The sequence below is a fragment of the Ammospiza nelsoni genome, chromosome Z (assembly GCF_027579445.1).
Source record: "Ammospiza nelsoni isolate bAmmNel1 chromosome Z, bAmmNel1.pri, whole genome shotgun sequence".
Taxonomy (NCBI): Eukaryota; Metazoa; Chordata; class Aves; order Passeriformes; family Passerellidae; genus Ammospiza; species Ammospiza nelsoni.
This window is the reverse complement of record NC_080669.1, coordinates 54,367,366-54,389,367: the sequence shown is the minus strand read 5'-3', so window position 1 is coordinate 54,389,367 and position 22,002 is coordinate 54,367,366. Positions and strand designations below refer to the sequence as shown.

Sequence of the window (22,002 nt, the reverse complement as noted above, 5' to 3'; positions counted from 1 at the left end):
GGCACATTAACTATGGACTTTGGATTTCCATTTACTAACTTCACAGCGTCTTAATTGCAAAGTTCTTTCTGATTTTCAGTCCCATTGCTGCAGTCACTTATGTTGCTGTTGGCTGCACTCTTCTTCCAAGCCATTAAGTGGAATACATTTGTAACTTTTAAAAGGGATCACCCCTTGATTTATTCCCCTGCCTGTGCGCTGAATGATGCATGAGGTGCTTACGCGGGAGTGCTCCTCGGCGGTGGCTGTTACCCAGCCCAAAATCCTTGTTTCGCTGCGCGTCTTTGTGCGATTTAAAGACGCTCTTTACTTGATCCACTGGCACCAAAATGCCAGTGCCTACACTCTCGCCCGAGACAGCGCCGGGGCTGCCGGGGCCGCACCCTCACAGCCGGTGCGGCGGGAGCTGGGAGCGGCCTCGGGGCCGGCGGGAGTGGGGAGCGGCCTCAGGGCCGGCGGGAGGCGATCAGGGCGCGGAGGGGCCGGACAGGGCCGGGCGGTGGCTCCGGGGGCGGGCTCGCGTCTCGGCTCCGGGCAGGGCAGAGCATCCGCCCGCGGGCGGCCGGGGCCGTGCGAGCAGCTGCAGCGGAGTCCAGCCCCGCTAGTGCCGGCGGCGGGCGTGGGGCGTTCTGGCCTTCGGAATTACAGGAAAAAGCGTTACTTGTGCTCAGCCGGGCAACTTCCCATTTTGTCCGTCCCTTCGCGGTCGCGGGGAGGCAGAGGCCCCTGTTAAAACAAGCTTAGCTGAGGTAAGTGAAAAAGATGCTTTCAGCAGAGGGGTCTCTGCTCGCGTTCATTTATATGAAGTGTGGGAGAGTGTGGAAACTCTTCCCCGGACTGTTACTCGCGTGGATCTCTAGCAGTGAAGCTTGCTTGCATTCGCATCTCTCCAGGCGTTCATCCGAGACTTGGGGCAGGACATGCTTCTGTGTCTCTTCGGGCTGAAAAGATTCTTTTGGTTTCTTCTTTCAAGTCCGTGAGACAGTAAGAATTGAAACTTTGTTTAGCTCATTTGTCTCAGTTTGTAAAGAATGCAATACAGATGTTTGGCAGTGGTTTGCCTTGTGTGTGTAATGGTTAAGAGTCAGTTCTCAAAATGATTGCCGTGTATGCAATCATCAAAGGAAGGAAAAGCTGTTACTTAATTGCTCTCTGCTTAATTTGTACTCACAGATTTTCTTGAAGTGGTGAATCAGATCTAAATGTACTGGGCCCAGGTTTCTCCAATGTTTGCAATTTCTGCCTTCTGAGAAAAATATTTTTGTAATGTGTTTGTGTACATATCCATAATGAATATCATCTCCATGCGCTCCTGCTTACACTGGGGGAGTGTCACTTGCCTTCTTACTTGTAATGGACTGCATTACTTGTCTTTTGGCAGAGGAGGGTCTGGAGCACAAGTCCTGTGAGGAGGAGCTGGGGGTGTTTTTCCTGGAAAAAGGCTCAGGGATGGCCTTATCACTCTCTGCAAATGCCTGAAAGGAGGTGCTGAGATGAGGGTCAGTCTCTTCTCCCGGGCTATAAACAACAGACAAGAAAATTGCTACAAGCTGAACCGGGAAAGGTTTAGATTGGATATTAGGAAATCTTTATTGTCAGAAAAAGTTTTCAAGCCCTGGAACAGGCTGCCTGGGAAAGTGGTGGAGTCGTTGTCCCTGCGGGTATTTAAAAGGCTTGTAGATGTGGTGCTTGGGAACATGGGTTAGCGCTGGACTTGGCAGTGGTGTGTTAATGGTTGCACTTGATGGTTTTCTGGAACCAAAATGATTCTATGATTGTCTAAAATAGTTGAAATGCAGCTTCTGGACTCTGTCTGTGAATTAAGAAACTGATTGGGCAAGAGGATGTTTTTGTGCTTGAAGGAAGCTTCGTGTATTGGGCGGAAGAATGGAGTGGCCAGTTCAGATTTTTCTGTCAGAGGCTAATCTGTAACAAAACAGGTCTCAAAAGGGGAAAAAGGGAGAAAGAAGCTTTGGGCTTATATCATAGAGGTTGCAGTATTGAAGATTAAAGATCTTGATTTTTCTATAATAATCAATAAACCTGAGGAATTTTTGCATGATTTGGTGCTTGTAGGGGGCATTTTCAATCCAAAAATTCCATATTAGGAGAAGTTAAAACATAAATTAGGAGAAGTTAAAACATAAATGTGTTTAGTAGTGTTTCGAGCCTGATTCTCACTACTATGCCATGTTTTGCCTTGCAGTTTTGACTAAGATACAAAAGTATTGTTAATAAAGTTTACAGCATAGATAGTAAAGAAAAGCTGGATATATAACCCTTAGGAGTTGATCTGAAGCAGCAGGGTTATGGTGCTGCAATGAATCTGAGTTTTAATGTTTTCTAAAATAACATGATCAACTATCTTTTTCAGATATTTAATATATTACATATACGTACAGGTACATTTCAAGGTCATGGTCATCTTTTTTGAGTGTGAAGAAAGTATGAAAGTGAAGTTTTGTGCTTATTTTGTTCTCTTGCCTTCTCATGTCTGCGGAGCATGGTATTACCTGCACTGTGTTCTGTGTTCTTCTACTTGCAGCACTGCAGTACTACAGGGATTATAACTATATTCTGCATTTTGAGGCTGTAGCTGATTCCATAACAGTCCAGTTTTGCATCTGTAACTCCAGGATATACTAAGCAAAATAACTGTTATCAGCAGTTATTAGCAAAACTGACTTTTCCTGGTAACTGTGTCCTTCAGAATTTTGGAACAAATGTATCTTATCCTTTTGTGCCTGCATTGGCTATTTAGAGACTGAAAGAGGAAAAATGGCTTTCCTGCTTTTCAGTTTCCAGTTAGTTTGAAGTTTTTAAATTGACAAGTTGTTTTACATTATGATGATTTTTTTCTTTTTTTTCTTTTTTTTTTTGACGTTACTGTGTTTTTTGAACAAGTTTCTGTGGTCAACAGTTGATACAGCATTTCCAGAGCCTCACCATATGGGTCCTTCAGATATGTCTGTAAGCTTAGTAGTTTTCTGAATAGATATGCAGTGTTTGAATTTATAAATTGTGTTAGTAGATTATGATACCATTAAGTTTTCTGGTAGGCCATCATAATTTAAAATACATTTAGGTTTATTTTCCAGAAGAAAGTGCACCTAACACCTGTTTCAATCGAGTTCTATTTAAAGGTAAATGTTTGACTGCTATTCATCCTGCCCAGAGGTTCAACTGACTATTTTTGGCTCAGTTAAAGACTGTGGATTATGGAATTAGTGTCCCCAGGATCTTTCATCATAGTATCTGTCATTTTTCCCATGATGGGCTTGTCAGTGCATAGGTCATAGGGGTTAAAAAGTTGAAAATACCCATTAGCTGTCCCTTGAGTTTACTTCTTCTTCCATTATGTTCACATGTCATTGTCTTCTCTGACCAATGTAGGAAACCCTGTTTTCCTCTTCAGATGCTCACTGGTGCTCACCTTTGCTGCAGTCCTGACCGATCATGAATCGGAGGCACCCTGTTACCAAAAAGGATGCTGAAGTACATATTTGAATAATTTTCCTGAATGTCCTCTTTCTCTCTAGAATTTGTGTAAGTGCTGATGGATTTGAATCTTGGAGTTCTGAAAACTCATGGTTATTGCTTTTCCAGGTGCATTTTGCAGAACACTGCAGCTGAGTGGCCCAGTGGACTAGAGCAGAGGCTTAGGCTCCTGACTTTCAGCATTTGCTGGCTGTAGATAGGGCAAGGTCTGTCTCTCCACGTGGCAGCCACCATGGGAGAGCTGTAGAAATGGATGGTAAAGACTAAATAAAAGGAGGAGTGTCTATTCAGCTTCTTCCTTCATAGTTGTTAGAAGAGTGTCAAACTTCGTAGGGAAGAATTTCCTGTCACATATCAGCAAAGATGTTAAAAATTCTTGAATGACTGGAACAAAGAACGGTGCTGCATGGTGCCACATCCAGTTGGCAGCTGGTTGCTAATGAGGTTCCCTAGAGCTCAGTACTGGAGCCTCATCCTGTTCAGAATCCTTATTGCTGATCCTCACAAGGGGATCCAAGGGCGCGCTCAGTCAGTTTGCAGGTGAAACCAAGTTGGGCAGGAGTTGATCTGCTGGAGGGCAGGAAGTCCCTGCAGAGGGATCTGGGCAGGCTGGATCTCGGCTGAGGCCAGTGGTGTGAGGTTCAACAAGACCAAGTGTCAGGTCCTGCCCTTGGGTCACAACAACCCCAGGCAGCTCCACAGGCTGGGGCAGAGTGGCTGGAAAGGAGCTGGGGGTGCTGGTGACAGCAGCTGGACATGAGCCAGGCTGTGCCCAGGTGGCCAAGAAGGCCAATGGCATCCTGGCCTGGATCAGCAATGTTGTGGCCAGCAGGGCCAGGGCAGGGATTGTCCCCCTGTGCTGGGCACTGTGCACCTTGTGTCCATGGATATGTTGCAAGGAAGAGAAAGGTTAGGCCCTCTTCAAAAGGAAATGGGAGACATGGATACCCTGGGTGAAGAGAAGGCTGAGGTTCTCAACAATCTCTGTGCCTCAGTCTTAAACAGCAGAGTTCCAGCCATGTCAATCAAGTCAAGAGAAGCAAATGCAGAGACTGGGAGAATGAAAACCCTAAACCCACTGTAGGAGAGGATCAAGTCTGAAACCATCTAAGGAGCCTGAATGTGCACAAATCCATGGGATCCAATAAGATTCATCTGTGGGTCCTGAGGGATATGGCAGAAAGAAGCTCCTAAAGCACTGTACATAATTTTTGAAAAATTGTGGCTGTCAAATGAAGTCTCTGATGAGTGAAAAGAGGAACTATAACCCCCATTTTAAGAAAGGGGAATGCAGAAACCCCATAGAACTACAGAGCATCTTTCCTCTGTGCTAGGAAAGATCATGGAGCAGATTCTCCTGGAAACTGTGCTAAGGCACATGGAAAACAAGCAGGTGTTTGGAGACAACCAACATGGCTTTACTAAGGGCAAACCATGCCTCACAAATTTGATGGCCTTCTCTGATAGGGTGCTACAGCTTTGGTGGACAAGGGCAGAACAACTCCCATTGTCTACCTGAATTTAAACAAAGAATTTGACAGTCCCGCTTGCCATCCTTGTCTCTGTGTTGGAGACATTTGATGGATGGACCACTCAGTGGGGAAAGAATTGGCTGGATGGCCACACACAAAGAGTTGTGGTCAGTAGCTCCTTGTCCACATGGAGACCAGTGAGGAGTGGTGTCCCTCAGGGGTGGGTCCTGGGGCCGATACTGTCCCACACCTTTGTCAGGGATGTGGACAGTGGGATCCAGGGCAGTCTCAGCATGTTTGCTGCTGACACTGAGCTGGGTGGGGCTGTCCACACAGGGGAGGGCGGGGATGGCATCCACAGGGACCTGGACAAGCTTGAGAGGTGGGACCCTGCAAACCTCAGGGAGCTCAGCAAGGCCAAGGGCAAGGTCCTGCACCTGCATTGGGCAATCCCAGGCACACCCACAGGCTGGGCAGAGAAGTGATGGAGAGCAGCCCTGAGGGGAGGGACTTGGGGGTGGTGGCTGATGAAAAACTCACCATGAGCCAGCAGTGAGTGCTCCCAGCCCAGAAAGCCACGGGAATCCTGGGCTGCATCCACAGCACCATTGGCCAGCAGATGAGAGAGGAGTTCTACCCCTCTGCTCTGCTGAGACCCCACCTGCAGCACTGCATCCAGCTCTGGGGTTCCCAGCACGATGACAAGGAGTTGTTAGAACAAGTCCAGAGGAGGGCCAGGAGGTCGGTGAGGGCTGGAGCACCCCTGCTATGAGGATGGGCTGAGCAAGCTGGGGCTGTTCAGCCTGGGGAGGAGAGGATTGTGTGGGGACCTCAGAGACACCTTCCAGTACCTGAAAGGGCCTACAGGGAAGCTGGAGAGGGATTCTCTGACAGGAACTGGAGTGACATGGCAAAATACACGCCTGAAAGGAGGGAAATTTAGATTAGATACTAGGAAGAAAATCTTTACTGTGAGGGTGGTGAAATACTGGAACAAGTTGCTCAGGGAAGTTGTGGATGCCCCATTCCTGGAAGTGTTTGAGGCCAGGTTGGATAAGGCCTTGAGCAACGAGGTCTAATGGGAGGTGTCCCTGAACATGGAAGGAAGGGTTAGGATTAGATGGTCTTTAAGATCCCTTCCAACCCTTAACATTCTGTGATTCAATGACTCCATGACATGCTGTCTTTACATTTATAGATATTCTTTATTCTTGATGTAAAATCTACACTGTATACCAGAGGCATGTAGTTCATGTAGTTGAAAGCAATCCTAGAATAAGATCTGAATGGAAAAAGGTTTCTTGTCCTGAAATGGGGAAGAAGGTCAATTAATAAATTAATAAATGGTCTTAAATGCAATATGGGGAAAAGTCTTGCTTTGATGAATCAATTTTTGCATCACTTGAAGAAGACAGCTTTTATAGACATCTTTAAGTTAAACACATACACATATGGTGAAATTTTCACTCAGGCACATTCTTTGATCGCTTTTACATATACAACTCTTCAGTAAACAGCCAACAAGCTATCTTGTCACATATCATTTATCAGTGTCCTGACAAGCACATAAGATTTGAGCAGCACTGTAACCTCCTAAGTCACTACCTTGGTTTCTGGCAAGTAGTAACTGTCATGCCATATAAACAGCTGCTAATTGATACTGGACAAAGTAGAAGCAGGAGGACTGAACAAAATAACCAGCTCACATCTGGGAAAAGTCATGGAGGGCTCTCTCCCCAGTTATCTCCTGTGTTTCACCAACTCAAATGCCTTACATTTGCTGATGTAGTACAAATACCTTTTTTTCTTAGTCTTCTGCTGTTTTGGCAAGTGGAAGTGACTTATGGTATAGCTGAGTACTAGAGAAGAACTAGAAGAGGGGGAAAAGGTACAGAATGGATACAGGGTGAGGAGCACCGAGTCTGGATGGAATCTTCAACTATTTAAGCATTCTGGTGTGCATGGGAAACTAAAATTTTTCAAAGGCTTCTAACTTGGCATAGCAGCCAGCTTGATCATGCCTGTTCGTGCAGTTCTGTGCTCCACTGTGATGGGATATGTCATGTGGTATTTTCAGCTTAAGCATTATGCAAAAATGTTTTTATTGTTTGCCAATGCTTCTGAATTCCATCTCCTTTCTAAGAAAGAATGGAATTGCTGGAGCTAGTTAAAGGAATCTGGTAAAATTTTTTTTTTGCTTTATTCTTGGAAAGAACTGGACTATTTTGGCTGAAATGCAGCCTCTTCTGTCTCATATCCCCTCAAAAATAGTAAATCTGCATGTAGGATATCAGCAGAAGCTTTAGCTCTTATTATGGGGAATAAATGGGGAGTTACAGACAGGTGTGTGCCTGCAGGGCTGTGATCTTGTTGTCTCAGTGGAGATGTGGTGGGACGGTTCCTGTGGCTGGAGTGCTGGAATGGAAGGATGCCGGTTCTTTAGGAAGGGCAGGCAGGGAGGTGAGGGGAAGGTGTCACCTCCTGTGTCAGTGACAGCTGGAGAGCACAGAGCTCTGCCTGGGGTGGGTGAGGAGCTGACAGACAGGGATGGGTCAGGGTTAAACGAAGGGAGGGGACAGGGGACATTCCTCTGGAGTCTGCTATAGGCCACCTGACCAGGAGGGCTGGGCAGATGAAACTCTGCCTTGTGAGCAACCTTGTGCTCATAAACCCTGGTGTTCATGGGGGTCTTCAACCTGCCCAGTATCTGTTGGAGGGGCAACACAGCTGGGCTTAGGCAATCCAAGAGGTTTTTGGAATGTGTTGGTGGTAACTTCCTTCTCCAGGTGACAGTAGAGTGGCGAGGAGAAGTGCTGTGATGGACTGTGTTGTCACCAACAAGGAGGGGCTGGTGGGAAGGTGAAGCTCAGGGGCAATCTTGACTGCCATGAGTATGAAATGCTGAATTTGCCTGAGATCCTTAGGGCAGCAAGGACAATAGGCTCATAATCCCGGGCTCAGGGGACCAGACTTTGGCCTCTTCAGGAACCTGCTTGGTAGAACACCACGGATAAATCTCTGGAGAGAAGAGGGACCCTAGAGAGCTGGTATTCAAGGATCATCCTCCTTAAGCTCAGGATTGATGCATTCTAACAAAGAGAAAGTTGGTCAAAAACACTGGGAAGGCTGCTTGGATGAGCTCAAACACAAAAACAAGGTCTATACAGGGTGGAAACAGGGACAGGTAGCTTGGGAAGAATGCAAAAAGAAACCAGAGATCAGATTAGGAAAGTTTAAAATCCTGATGGAATTAAATCTGGCCAGATACATCAAGGGCAATGAGGAAAGCTTCTGGTGTTGTGCTGGTACAGAATACTCAGAACAACTGCTATTTTTTAATTGCCACATGGAATGTGTAATTCATCTTTAGTTCTTTGAGAACAAGAACATATACCCTACATGAATAAGTAATATATTCTCTTTATGGACTGGCTTCATTTCTTGTTGGTACACATCTTGCTACTGCTGTAATTTAGGAATATGTCACTGGACAAACTCCTCCACATTTTTCTTTGTATCCCACATGTGCTTTTCATTTTTTTTCCTTCTGTTTTTTTACTGTCATAGCCCTAAAGTTTATAAAGTGCTTCCCAAGACAAACTTAAAATAATATTTAAGTTGATTTCTGACAGAAACTGAGCTTAATGCATTGTTTTTACCATGTTTTTCTATTTTAGATTACTGTAAAGTTTAAGTTTTTAGCAAATCCAAGAAGTTTTTGTGGAAAGAACCATAGCATAGGGCATAACCCCTACTGCCTATATCCCACTTAGATCTCTGTCCAGTGACTGGGTGCACACCTGCTTTGTGGCATTATCTGAAGCTGTGGGAGGAGGAGATACTTTGTTGGGACTGAAAGCTACTGGTGTGGCTGTTCTAGGGAGATAGTACTTGCCTCCCACCTGGAGCCTTCCTGACACACAGGTTTGATGGAGAGCTGAAATTCCAGACAAATCTGAAAACCTAATGTGAAACGTGGACCCCAACTAGCTGCAAAATACTAATGCCCACGTGTTGCTTATGAGCATGGTAACTAGAGCTACTTGTCCAGGAAATAGGAATACTGGGCTCTAGGCCCTTGTGTGGTTAAGGGGATCTGACACCTCTGCTTTCTACAGGCAGATCTTCTACTTACTAGCCGAAGGAGTAGTGTGGGTTGCCATTCATGGTGGGGTTGGTCCACTCTACAGACAGGTTCTTACAGACAAGTTGATGAAGTGTGGGCTGGGTGAGCAGTGAAGTGAATTGAAAACTGGCTAAATAGATGGACCCACAGGGTGGTGATCAGTGGTGAAGTCCATCTGGGGGCCAGTCACTGGTGATGTACCCCAGTGGGCCATACTGGATCCAGTCCTGTTCAGCATGTTCTGGATTAGAATGCTGTGGCCAAGCTTGCCTTCAGTGAGTTTGCTGATGACACAAAACTGGAAGGGATGAGAAATAAGCTGGTGGGCTGAGCTGCTGTCCACAGAGAACTTGGCAAGCTGGAGAAATGGGCTGGCAGGAACTTCAATAAGGAGAAGTGCCAAATCCTTCATCTGGGGAGGTACAACCCCGGACAGCAGCACAGGGGCCTGTCCAAGTCTCCACCAGCCAGCTTTGCAGAAAATGCTCTGGTGGTCCCCAACACCCAGTAGAGCATGAGCCAGCAATGTGCCCTTGTGACAAAGTATGCTGGTTTCCTGGGCTGTGTTAGGACTGCAACCAGCAGGTCAATGAGGTGATCCCTCTGTTCAGCACTACTGAGCCCACACTTGGAGTATTTTGTCCCAGTTCTGGCTCCTGACGGCAAGAGAGACATGGACATACTGGAGAGAATTCAGGGAGCGGCCTCAATGATGGTTAATGTACTGGAGCATCTGCCATATGGAAGCTGGAACCATTCACCTGGAGAAGAGAAAGCTCGGAGGAGTCTCAGCAGTGTACCAAAGAGCCAGAATCTTCCCAGTGATAGGATCAGAGGCAGTGATCAGGATCAGTGGGCACAAGCTCAAACACAGGAGGTTCCTTCTGAGCATCAGGAAATACTTTTTTTTGCTATGAGAGTGAATGAGTAGTGGAGCAGGTTACCCAGGGAGTTTGTGGACTCTCCATTAAGGGAGATCTTCAGAAGCTGTCTGGACACAGTCCTGGGGAACTGGCTGTAGGAGGCTCTTTGTAAGTTTGAATCAGATGGTCAGTAGGTGTCCCTTCCAAACAAACATTCGTTGATTCTGTAAGTGCTGATAGCAGCATTCAAGGCAAGGACAGTGTTTTATTTTTGTAATTTTTTTCATACAGAACCCTAGATTCATCTGTCCTTTTAGAAGAAATCAGTCTACTACTTTGCTTTCCTCCTTCTTAACCTAGAGTCTGAGGTTTTTTGGCTGCACAGTAGTTCAGTAGTTCTTTTCTTCAAAAAGAAAGGCAAAGAGAGGTGCCTTCCTTTGTCTTTGCAGAGTGCACTCAGGTCTGCTGCCAGGGCAAAACTGGGAAAAAAACCAATATGAATTCACCCTCTTTTGGGTGAAAGGTGACCTGGACTGATGTCCACTTCCTGAACAATTTCTTTACTAGGCAGTGATGAACAAGAGAGGCAGATCATTCCTTCTCCTGTAAGAGCCCTCATTTTCAAAAGAATTTGCTGGATGAATCTGCTTAGAAAAGACTAGGCAGGCTGAATGTCAAGTGAATGGAGATACATTTCTTACCAGTTACTTGCATGATCTTTGGAAGGTTAAACACTTGTGTGGATTGGATTGCCCTCAGCCGTGTTTTAGGTATGCTTATCTTTCTATTTTTTATCGTAAATGTGTGCAAATTGTCTTAGTAAAACTGCATCAAATTTCTGCATTGTTCAGGAAAGTAACACTTAGACAAAGCAATACTTCACTTGAATACAAGTGAGAAAAGCTGAATAAAATTATTAACTCTGACACAAACGCTAACAAAATATTAAAAGGGCATCTTCACTTTACTTCTAAAAATAAAAAACATCATTTAAATTTTTTATTTTATGACAGTGTTTTCTGCCCATACTTACTGAGAAGGAAATGTTCAGCAATTTGATTTGGATGTTTGTCCTGCTCTGCATCTCTGTAGGAGGTATGTTTCTGGATTATTAGCACCTGTCTTGCTGTAAGAAGTTTTGCCAAAAGATAACATTCTCCAAATGAAATTTTGAAGAGTTCTGAAATATATTGCAGCTTAGTTGTAAATGTTAGTCTTAATTGTTTAATGTATTTTTGGATATTGCAAGTATTAGTGATAAATGCATGTAAATTACATGCATAGCTTTTACTGATAGGAATGTTTTATAAAAACAGGCTTGAAGTACAAGACTTTCTTTTCTTCATTTAGGGCTATTAAAAAGTATCTGAATGGAAACTTCCTCATTATTTCTGTGAAGTTGTTGAAACATCACTCTAATGTAAAACCTATTGTAATACAGTAATTAATGTGAACTGCATTTTCAAACAGGAATGTCTGATTTGAATGACTAACTGGGCATTTTATTTGAATTCTATATAGAAAAATTAATTTAATTATCTGTACACAACAAAACAACTTACTATTTTTCTACTAGTATTTTAAGAGGAGTATGGCTATGTGATGTCTTTGCTTTTGTTTTTAGATGAAAACTCCATCAGAGATGCTGACATTTTTCCTTCATCTCCTGAAATTGAAAGAGGATCCTCCCTGAAACTATCCTGTGTTCTTAGAAAGAACTACACGCCACAGAGAAATGCAAGCCACATCATTTGGAAATTGAATAATGAATTGATTTCTCCAGAAAACTATAACATTGTGAATAAGACTGTATCTAATATAACCATCCATAATTTCACTTACAGCATAGCTTATGTGGAATGTTTAATGAAGTACTCAGACAAGGAACTACCTTTGGCTCACACAGAAGTTAAATCTGGCTGTAAGTAGAAAGGCAGAAAAAATAATCTTAACTCTTTTTAACAACTTAGTATAATAATTTTACTTCTAAAACAGCTGCTTTTGGTTGTGTTATTTTAAAACACATGTATTCAAGTGTATATATATATACATATATATTTATACACACATACATATTTTTTTAAATAAAGCATGAAATTACCAGCATTCCTTACTGACACAGGTCTGTAACCTTTCTGACCCTGACTTTTGCCTAGCTGAAGTTTTCTGTTGAGTTCCAAAGGTAGTGGATCTATTCCTTTGGTTATATCTTCTTTCTAGCCTAGCCAACTTCAATTTTCTCCAGAGAGGATTTCCTCTCTATTCTTCTCTTCTAAAGAAGTTATAATCCACTCTCTTATGCAGAACATTAAAATATGTATACAAATTTTCTAATTTATTGAACACATCAAATCCAGAGTATACTAACATATGCCTGGGGAGGTCCCATTCTAATAAAGAAGCAATAAAAGCAAAACATCTGTTGAAAAATATCCAGCAAAAGATCTTGCATGTCTGCAAAGCTTAATGTGCTGTAAGCTTGTTGATAAAAGATCTTTTGACAGTTCTATTAGATGGGACAGAAAAATACTGTTTTGAAAAGAGGGCTTTGTCAACCAGTCGATTTCACTGGACACAGTTTTCTTCTACTCCAATTTCTTCTAATGGTAAAGAAATTGAGCTGTAACAAGAAAGCCTTTAGGGTGTTAAATTTTTATGGATGACTTCATACTATAGAGATTGCAGAAGATTATGTCCTTTGTGCTATCTTGCTTATAAGATAAAGAGAGTCCAGAATTAGTGATATCATCGGGGTCACACAGATCTGTTTTCCAGGAACTTGTCTTCTGTACTCTTTAGGCTGTGCATGTTTCTCAGATTTGGGTTTTTCATAGGGTAAAAAATTGGATATTCTGGGAGAGAACCAAAAGGAGTTCTGTCTGTCAGAGGATGCTGGTTTTTTTTTTTTTGGTTGTTGCTGTTTTTTTTTGTTGTTGTTGAGTTTTTTTTGGGGGGGGTTTTTTGGTTTTTTTTGTGCTTTTGCTGGTTTTTTGTTTACCTCTTACTTTCTGGACTCCCCTCAAACTACAGGTGTGTTGCAGAGGGGAGACGGGGTGTGTGTATGCTGAGGTGTTCAAGACAATGTATGCAGTGGTTTGATATATGATAGTTAGAATTACTGTCTTTAGGCACACTTAGTAAAGTATTTCTGAGAAATAGTTGGAGAAAATCTTGCTGTCTCCTCAGGGTAAGAAGAGTGGTTTTGATTTTTGTAATGTGAGGAGTTCTGAGGGCAGTGAGGGATGATAAAATGAAGCGCTATGAAGACACTGATGTTTGCCATAATTGCTTTTTGACCAACAGAATCAGGTGTGCGTAAAGTTACTTATTTTTACTGGCTTTTTTTAACCTTTGTCACTGTAGTTCGTCCAGACATGCCAGAAAATATTTCCTGCATTTATTTCTATGATGTTAACCTTACCTGTACCTGGAATGCAGGAAGAGAAACAAGTCTTACGACGAACTATACTCTTTACCGAAAGCTGTAAGTACTAGATATACTGGGCACTGGGTTGCTGGGCTGTGGCAGCCAGTTCCCTTCCTCTCTCACCTTGACTTCTGTTTAAAGAAAAGAAGATTCTGTTTAAAATCATCATGGAGATTGGAGTCTTGGCATTTGTCAGTAATTTTAATTGATTAATTCAGGGTTGGTAATTGTTGAAAATACTTGCAGTCTGATACCTTTTTAGTGTGCTGTATAAAAGAAGTAAGCCTCAACCAAAAGAAATAATTCTCAACCAATATTCAGTAGAGAAATATTTATATTTCTCTATTCACTTGTTCTTTGAAGTAACATTACTAATAAGATTGAAAGTTGAGTGACCATGGTGAATGGAGGCATTTTATGGGACAGTTTCCCAGAAACTTTCTATGTAATGAACTAACCTAATTTTGGGGGCATAAAAAATATTGGTTCCTCATCTACTTTAAAAAATTCCCATAAAAATTCATTAAGCCACTGCTTTACTGCAGTATTCTGCTTAACTCCAGTAGCATTTAACCTAGTGACCCTTGGAGTCATAAGGTTTCAGTCAAAAAATCCAGAGTTGTCCTTTTGGATTGCTTGGGGATTTCTATTTACAAATACAAATTAGTGGTCTCATGCTTTCCAGTGTAGAAGCACAGATACTTGGTTCTTTCAATTTCAATTAGATTTTAAATGTTGGTTAGGAGCTTGATTTTTCATAAGTGACTGTGAAAATGGTGAAATCAGTGTTGTTCCAAGGCAGATCTCAGGTAGGATTTTGAAGGTGATAGTCCAGATTTGTCCCAGATGCACTTATCAGTCTCTCCTTTATAGTGTTGCTTCTGGTGGTGCTCTTTTTCTGCCTATCCAAGACTCCAGGTAATATTGTTTCATGAAAAGATTTCTAAAATGCCTAAAGTTATTCTTGAGAGTGGCAATGAATTCAGACTCTGGAGGGTATTTTTTAATATTGTACTAGTGTATACTCTCTTTGTAATTTAAATGGTAGATTAGGAAAACCTTTTTAGTGTTATCTCCATTTTAGCTTTGACATTTTAAGCTTCCATCTTTTTAATGTGGAACTTTCTTACTACTTCTGGTGTTTCTATCTTTTATAACTTAGCTGCTTTTGTGAAGCCAGAAGTTAAAACAGCCATTGAAAGCACATTTCAGTATTATTCCTTCCTGTATAAGCTCAGACTTCTTATTAACCACAAAGCGAATTGGATTGCAGAACTGTTGGCAGCCAAATCTAAACATAAATTTTAATCCACTGTCTCCCTAGCTGAGTAGTCTCCCTAGCATGTGACTACAAAAGCACTGGTACCAAGGGGACAGGGAAATTAGCTAAGGGTATTCGTTTGCACAAACATGTCATCTAAAAATGTTCCCTGGTAAAAAAGTCTTGCATCCTCAAAGATATATAAACAATAGCCTAACAATTTGTTTGAATTATTCTAAGAAAATCCTTTCGTTTCTAACTGCTTTTATTTTTTCTTTTTCAGGATGTCTTCTCCAGAATTAGTTAAACCCTGCCTGGCTGTAACAGAGTCGTGTTCACTTTCTTATCTTGACAATGTTTATAGTAATGATTTTTGTTTTCAAGTGGAAGCTAAAAATGTTTTGGGTGCATCCTTAACAGAGTGTGTCCCTATACCTTTGCAAAAAATAGGTAATTAAAAAAGAATCAATAAAGTTTTAATTTATGACCTTTCCATGTAAAATTCTTCCAATTGGTGTTACAGCAGTAATTTACAACAGTTTCTTGATCTTACTGTGAGGTGGTGAAAAATGATACAGTGTTGTTTTCATGCTAGGCAACATCTAACTGCAACAATATTTCTTTAGGTTAATGTCTAATATATCCATTAGAAATGACTTATTTTTAATTATTGAGAAGTAAAGGCCATATATTAAAACTTTTTGTCAAACTAATTGGTACTTGGACTCTACTTTAATATTTCTGAGTGGTACCAAGTATCAGTGCAACACCTGGCTGCAGTGGGTAGTGGTATTATAATTTCTCAAGGGCCACCCATCATATGGTCAGCTATTCCACTTTCTGTTAAAAAACCCCACCTGTTCTATGTGCAGTAATAATTGCACACAGGAGCAATAATAATATTTTGTCTACCTCTTCTCCCTCTGTCCTGTGCTTTTCCTCTGTTCATTTTGGTGGCCTAGTTAAGCAGTTACCCTTATAATGGAATACTTTTTGCTGCAGCACTCATCATCAGTCACATCCTTTATTCTGTATTCAGATCTACTGTGACTCTTCATCACTTTCTACACTCTCTGTGCCAGACATGTCTTTTCTTATTGCTAGTCCATTCTTTTTCCATTTTCCGCTTTACGCTTCTCTCCCCCTCAGATAATTTCCAGCTGAATTCTTTCCTCATCTGCAGTTCAGTCTTGTCTTTGGCATCCCAGCTCTGCTTCATTTGTTTTCTCTGCTGTTGTCTCTGGGTAATATTTTTCAGTGCTGATACAAATGAAAGATGTCTGCACATCTATTTGAGAGCAGGTTTGTGAATAGAATCACAGAATCATAGAAAGGCTTGGGTGGGCAGGGACACCTTCCACTAGACCAGGTTGTTCAAAATTCAGTGTAATTAAATCAGTTAATGTGCAATTTCTCTTACAGATAATTTCCCATATGTAGAATTATGTCTATATAAACCATCACATGAATACTCCAATAGGATGTGTGTTACTGGGATAACGATTTAACTTCTTGGAACACACACAGACAGAGAAATTCTGAACTTTTATAGAAGCATTTTCCTCTATTAACGTTCTTGTTTCTTCATTCTAGAGAAATTTGCCCCTCCTGAAATAATTTCAGTTAAAAAAATCCCTGGTATAAAGCAGTTACTTACAGTAACCTGGAAAATGCCTGAGAAGATTATCCCTTTAAAACATATTATTTGCCAGGTTCAATACAGAAACTTGTATTCAAACTTTACCGTAAGTTACGTCATTTTTCTTTTGCATGGCAGCTTCTTTGTGACTAACTTCTTAATGTTATAAGAATTTAAGTTGAAAAAAGGCAACAAGTGTTTGAAATAATGATAATAACCTTGTTATTTTACTGGAATGTTACCAGAGGTGCATGGTCTTAAGAAGACGGTTTGGTTTTCTAGGGTTATTTGTCCTTTTTCTTTTGGTCATTATCTGTTTTGATACATATTGTGCTTCTCAGTATTACTCTGTGGAAGGATGAGGGATGACCCTAGGCCAAGGGATTACACATGCAGTCAGTAACAATATTTTTTTTTCCCTTGCATTCTGGTGTTGAAAACAGCACTCACTTAGAACTGCAACATTTGAATCTGATTAATATGGAATGATGTTAAATTTATTTTAAAGTGAATGAAAATAAAAATTTTGCAAGATGAAAAATATGGGAAGTTCTTTTCATAGTTTTTCTCTCTGACACTTAAATGGAATGGTTGTAAAACCCCCCGTATCTGCGTATTTCAGATTATCTATTCCTATGGTCTTCAATATAGAAGGGATTATATTTGTAGTTTTACTGTTTCTTCTTCCAGATTAAAGAACTGCCCAAGTTTCTTGGATTGTTTTTTAAAGTTCATTGAACTGAGATCTCTGCCTTGATCTTATTATTTTATGTACCACATGTATAATTTTGGGAGAGAAAAATTCATCAAAGTAGTCATCGGAGCTTTAAAAACATAAGATTAAAGATGTTTCTTACTAGCATCGTTCTCATATTTTCAAGCATCATTACTGTAAATATGACATACTGGTTCTTGGATTCAGGATTCAGGATAGTTGGATGGGCAGTATGGCTCAGGTACAGCTGGAGTAGTAGGAATGGAACTAATGATTGTTTAGAAGACGTGTTTGAGATGTTTATCTCTTTGGAGCCAAGGCACTGGCATCCTTGTGACACATTCTATGAGGTCCTTATGTTTTCAACATTTGAGAAGGACCTCATAGTCCTTGGAGGGCTACAGCTTGATTGTGTATTTTGTCTAGTTTTCAGCACCTGCATTAGAAATCACCTGTCTGGTTTTTTTGCTATCAAATACAACCTATGTCCATTTGCTTCCTCAGCTCACACCTGCATCTTCACACAGACATTTCAGAAGAAACAGGAGCTATCCATGACTAGTAAAGGCTTAGGAGCTGTTTCTTTGCCAGCACATATAGGCAAAAAAAAAAACAAACCAACAAAAATCAACCCAAAACTAACCTCAGAAAAACCTAAGGAAAAATGGTTTGCACAAATGACAAATACCTTCTTGGCCTTTAAAGTTATCTGACCAAACCAGTCTAAATAGTTTGGTGTGAACTGTTTTATTGAGTGAAAAACATGTGACATGTTTTTGTTCTTGCATATACTAAATTTCTAAGTTTCTGATTTTAATGCAATATCATTAACAGCCTTTTGGCAATTAACTAAAACCTAGTACAACATGTCTCTGATTCTATGTCAGGTTCTGCCAGAGGTTGATAATAATTTTGGAGCCTTTTTGATTTTAGATTTGTTGCAGAATCTATCACCTACAGTAGTTTGGAGACCCCTGAATTCATTCCCTTAGCAGCAGGTATTTTTTGACAGTGAGTTTCTTGAGATCAGAACAGACCAAAATATTCAGTTACATTAGGCACTTCCCATTATGGTGTTCATATGAGTGAGTGTCTGCATTTGTTATAGTTGTTATAGTACACTCTGCATTGTTATAGATTGATTAATTTTTCATTGGAAGGTTCAACTGATGGAAGCCAAGAATTTCTTCACTGTGTTTTAGCCCTGTTGGGGGTGTTGAAGTGAGTGAGGTTCCTTTCAAGACAAAGAAATGACTCGCATTGTCATTACTTTTCTGAAAAGATAACACATAATTTATTTCTTAAACTCCCATCTTCCTTCACCACTAACAGGCTTCATCTTATTTTTACCTCTTGGACCAGAATTTTTTGTCCTTTTGTTTACCTTTTCATTTTAATCCTGTACTGATAATGTTTGGGGCAGCCCACAGCTACACTGTTTTATGGCTAACAGCTAGAAGGCCTTGTAACTCAGAAAAGATGCACAAGACAGGAGACAAGTACCCAGCTGACTCACAAACTGTGAGGAATCACTGGGGGAATCACTGCTTCCCCCAGGAGGCTGCTGTGGGACATTATTGTAGTAATGGCTTTAGCAATAACCACTTGCTTCCCACCAGTGGGAACTGCATTCCTCCAGCAGCTTCTGTGCACAGCTGCTCTAGAATCACATGTGAGCTGCTCCCTGTTCAAGCCACAGGTTTGGGATCAAGTTTTTCAAACCCTGGAGTTTTACAGGAGGAACAAAGGTGCTACACAGAAAAATGAAGTTTAAAACAAGGAATGTTGAGTTTCAGAGAAGTGAGGTGGTATACACAAAAGCTACATCTTCTGTGTTTTCTTAAGTAATAAAAAAAAAAGTAATATATCTGCACTAAATTTTATATCAAATAGTTTTTGTTCTTGTTCCTATTTCCAGGAATTTGTCAATGTCTCAATGAATTCTTACAAGAAAATAGGATCGTGTAATCTCACAGGTCTGTGGGACTCCACAGACTATTCTGTTGCCATTCGGTGTGTCAATAATGAGTCAGCATTTTGGAGTGGATGGAGTGGAGAGAAAAATGAAAGCACAGAAGAAAATGGTAAGCTGCCTATCTGTGGAAGTTTTCTTCTATTATACTTGGAGACATTAGGATTTAGTAGGGAAAAACTGTGTTACAGCCTATTATCCTCTATTGAATTTAGAATCCTGTTGCTTAAACAGAACATGTGTATTGTGTTTAAAGATAAAAGAGGAAAACTGAACGACAACAGCAAGTATTGGAGGAGATTTGAAAAGTGATTCAAACAACATAGGACTAAGGAAGAAAACAGATGAGTAGACACTGAAGAGAGGGAAAATTAAGAGTGTACATGAAGATTTAACAAAGCAAATTAAGATAGTAGCAGAAAAGTAGTGCAGCATGAGTGTTCAATGAAATAAATTATAAATAGAGAAATCAAAATACCAGTTTTAAAACAAGACTAGAAAATCTCTTCTGGAAGACTCTAGAACTGAACAAATAAAAGCAAGTAGCAGGAAACTTATAGAAAGAAAGGAGTAGCTAATTAGGGAAAAAAAGGCATTGTACTACAGAAGATAAAACTTACTTTTAGTAATTTTCTCTTAGACTCTATGTTTGATACCTTTGAGTTTTTTAACCATATTAGAGAAGCCTTTTGATTGTTTTCACCATATTAAACAATCTTTTTAATACAGCAACAAGTTGCAAGTTGGATTTCTTTGTCTTTAAACAGCTCCTTCAGGAAAAGTGGATTTGTGGAGAGTAATTGAGTCTTCACGCTCATCTAGAAATAGATCTGTACATCTTATGTGGAAGGTACATGCATTTTTTTGTGAATTGGTAATCATATTGATATCCTGTAGCTGATGTTGTATTTAAGTATTTCTGTGTTGTAGGACATGTAACTGCCAGAGGCATTTGATGTTATCAGAAAAAAAGCTCACTGAACTAAATTAGAATTGAAAAGGCTTTTGTTTACTGAATGGTAGATGAATGGAGTTTTGTAATCTGTGTGGAAAGGGAGCATTTAATTGTGTTCAGATCACTGGAAAATCTATTGAAAGTTGTTAAACTGCATTTAAATAATCCAGTTTGCCAAAGCTGTGTTTAAATGCACTTTAATCTTCTAGTAAAGTGTCTAAAGGCTCTTCACATTTCAAATCTCAGCATCTGACTTTTGAAATCCATCAAGGAAATTCTGGTGGCTGTCTGTCCTGAAGATGGGCCTGAAGAAAATATCTTGCTTTTCTAAATACAGTATAATAGTTTTGTAATTTAATCTTTAACACAGCATATGTTTTTGCTTGTGCAGGTAACACTGCAAAACACTCACTACTGTGTATTTTTTTACTAGCCATTAAAAAGCTTTCCGCCTTCTGGGAGAATTCTAGGCTACAAAATACAGTATTTTCCAGAAAACAAGGCTGCACATAAAAGGACAAACCATACTACTGAACAGAAAATGACCTTACTTTTAAATGAAGAGGCACATATAATATCTGTCACTGCTTATAACTCTGCTGGAGAGTCTCCTGAAGCTATTTTGAGGATTCCATCCTCTGACGAAAAATGTAAGATTTTTCAATTTCATATTTTTCTCATTAATGAAAAAGTGATTTTCATTACATCTTTTTAAGTTCTGATATAGTGAAGCAAAATTATGCTAAGGGCTTCTGTCATATGTATCTTGTATTTTGCTGTCATGTATCATATTTCTGTTACAGACAATTATTGTTGGGGCTTTTGTTTTGAAATACAGTTGTTAAGATATGAATACTTTGTGATGTCTTATTGAATTTCTGTTGTACTACTTTCTTAGGGTTTTTTTTGGTTGGTTTAGGTTTTTTCCTAACTTTGCACCTCCCAAATAAATTTATGGAATGTGTCACTATAGGACATGAAAAAACACAAGCACACCACTCCTCTCAAGGTGAAGGAAAAAAGGGAAGTTTACTTTCTGACTCCAATATTTATAGTTTTACAAAAGTGACAGCGGATTGGAGGTGACAATGACATCTCTCCAATGACACTGGTCAAACCAACAGTCCATTAACTCTCTCTTCCTCCATAAAGGAGTGCAAAACAATGAGTTATTTACAGAAAGTGTGTGAGAAAGTTTACTACAAGAATCAGAAGGCTTAGAAAATCTTAAAAAACCAGGTGACAGGAATGCTACCCAATTCTTTTGGATCCCTTTGTTAGCTCAGAAGATTGGTTACCACAGGGCACTATTGCAGAGTGTTCAACAATCATTCAAAGATATGATAAATAGAAGTCTCTACGCTGCGTTAGTGGAAGCAGGGAGAGAAGCCTTGTGTTCATTCTCATTTCATATGCATTCCCAGAGAACCCATTCCACCCACTGCCAGGGATAGGAAGCTGGCCTGATCTAGCACAAGAGTTGCTCTTTGGCTCTTATGTTTAATTCTGATACTGCTTTGAGCCTTGTGTTGCAACATTCTGCTGCCAGCCATGATCTGACAGACTGGTTGTATTTGACACACTTGAATCACTTCTAACAAGAGTTGTTCATGATGTAAGTGCAAGTGTCTCCCTGGAACTCAATCAATCAAATTCCATTTCTAAACAGAAAACTGGATATGTAGATTTAATGTAATTTTGTCCTAGAAGCTGCTGACTACCTCCCTATCCACTTTTGCATCCCACCACAAAGGTTTTTCTGATTTTTCCACGCTGTGATGTGCTTTCCCCCCACCAGATGCATCTCTTTTTTTTCTCTGCTTCATCAAGTCTTTTTTGCCTCTGCTTTGCCAAGTTGGATTTTCACTTAGACTCTCATTACCTCTATTCTGCAGGCTGATGCAGAATTCACCTTTGCTTCAGTGTCATTCTTGACCTTGCTGACTTGTTTTCCTGTTCCATTGCCTTTGTCATCTCAATCAAAATTACTTATAAACTACCTGCAAAATTGGTAGTAATTTGGTTTATAAAGTTTTACACACTGCAAAATTTGGATTCTGAAAGAGAGACTGGT

General features: G+C 40.5%; 1 protein-coding gene across 1 annotated transcript in view; it reads left to right on the top strand.

Moving 5' to 3' along the window:
- Positions 1-572: 572 nt before the first annotated feature.
- The window catches only part of IL31RA (interleukin 31 receptor A), a 35,500-nt gene continuing 14,070 nt past the window's right edge, over positions 573-22,002 (top strand). The window contains exons 1-9 of the mRNA XM_059492344.1: positions 573-749; positions 10,973-11,054; positions 11,584-11,880; positions 13,323-13,443; positions 14,931-15,097; positions 16,241-16,392; positions 18,920-19,085; positions 19,741-19,823; positions 20,362-20,578. Coding sequence (XP_059348327.1) covers positions 11,003-11,054; positions 11,584-11,880; positions 13,323-13,443; positions 14,931-15,097; positions 16,241-16,392; positions 18,920-19,085; positions 19,741-19,823; positions 20,362-20,578 — 1,255 coding nt within the window. The 5' untranslated portion in view covers positions 573-749; positions 10,973-11,002. The remainder of the gene's footprint in view (positions 750-10,972; positions 11,055-11,583; positions 11,881-13,322; positions 13,444-14,930; positions 15,098-16,240; positions 16,393-18,919; positions 19,086-19,740; positions 19,824-20,361; positions 20,579-22,002) is intronic.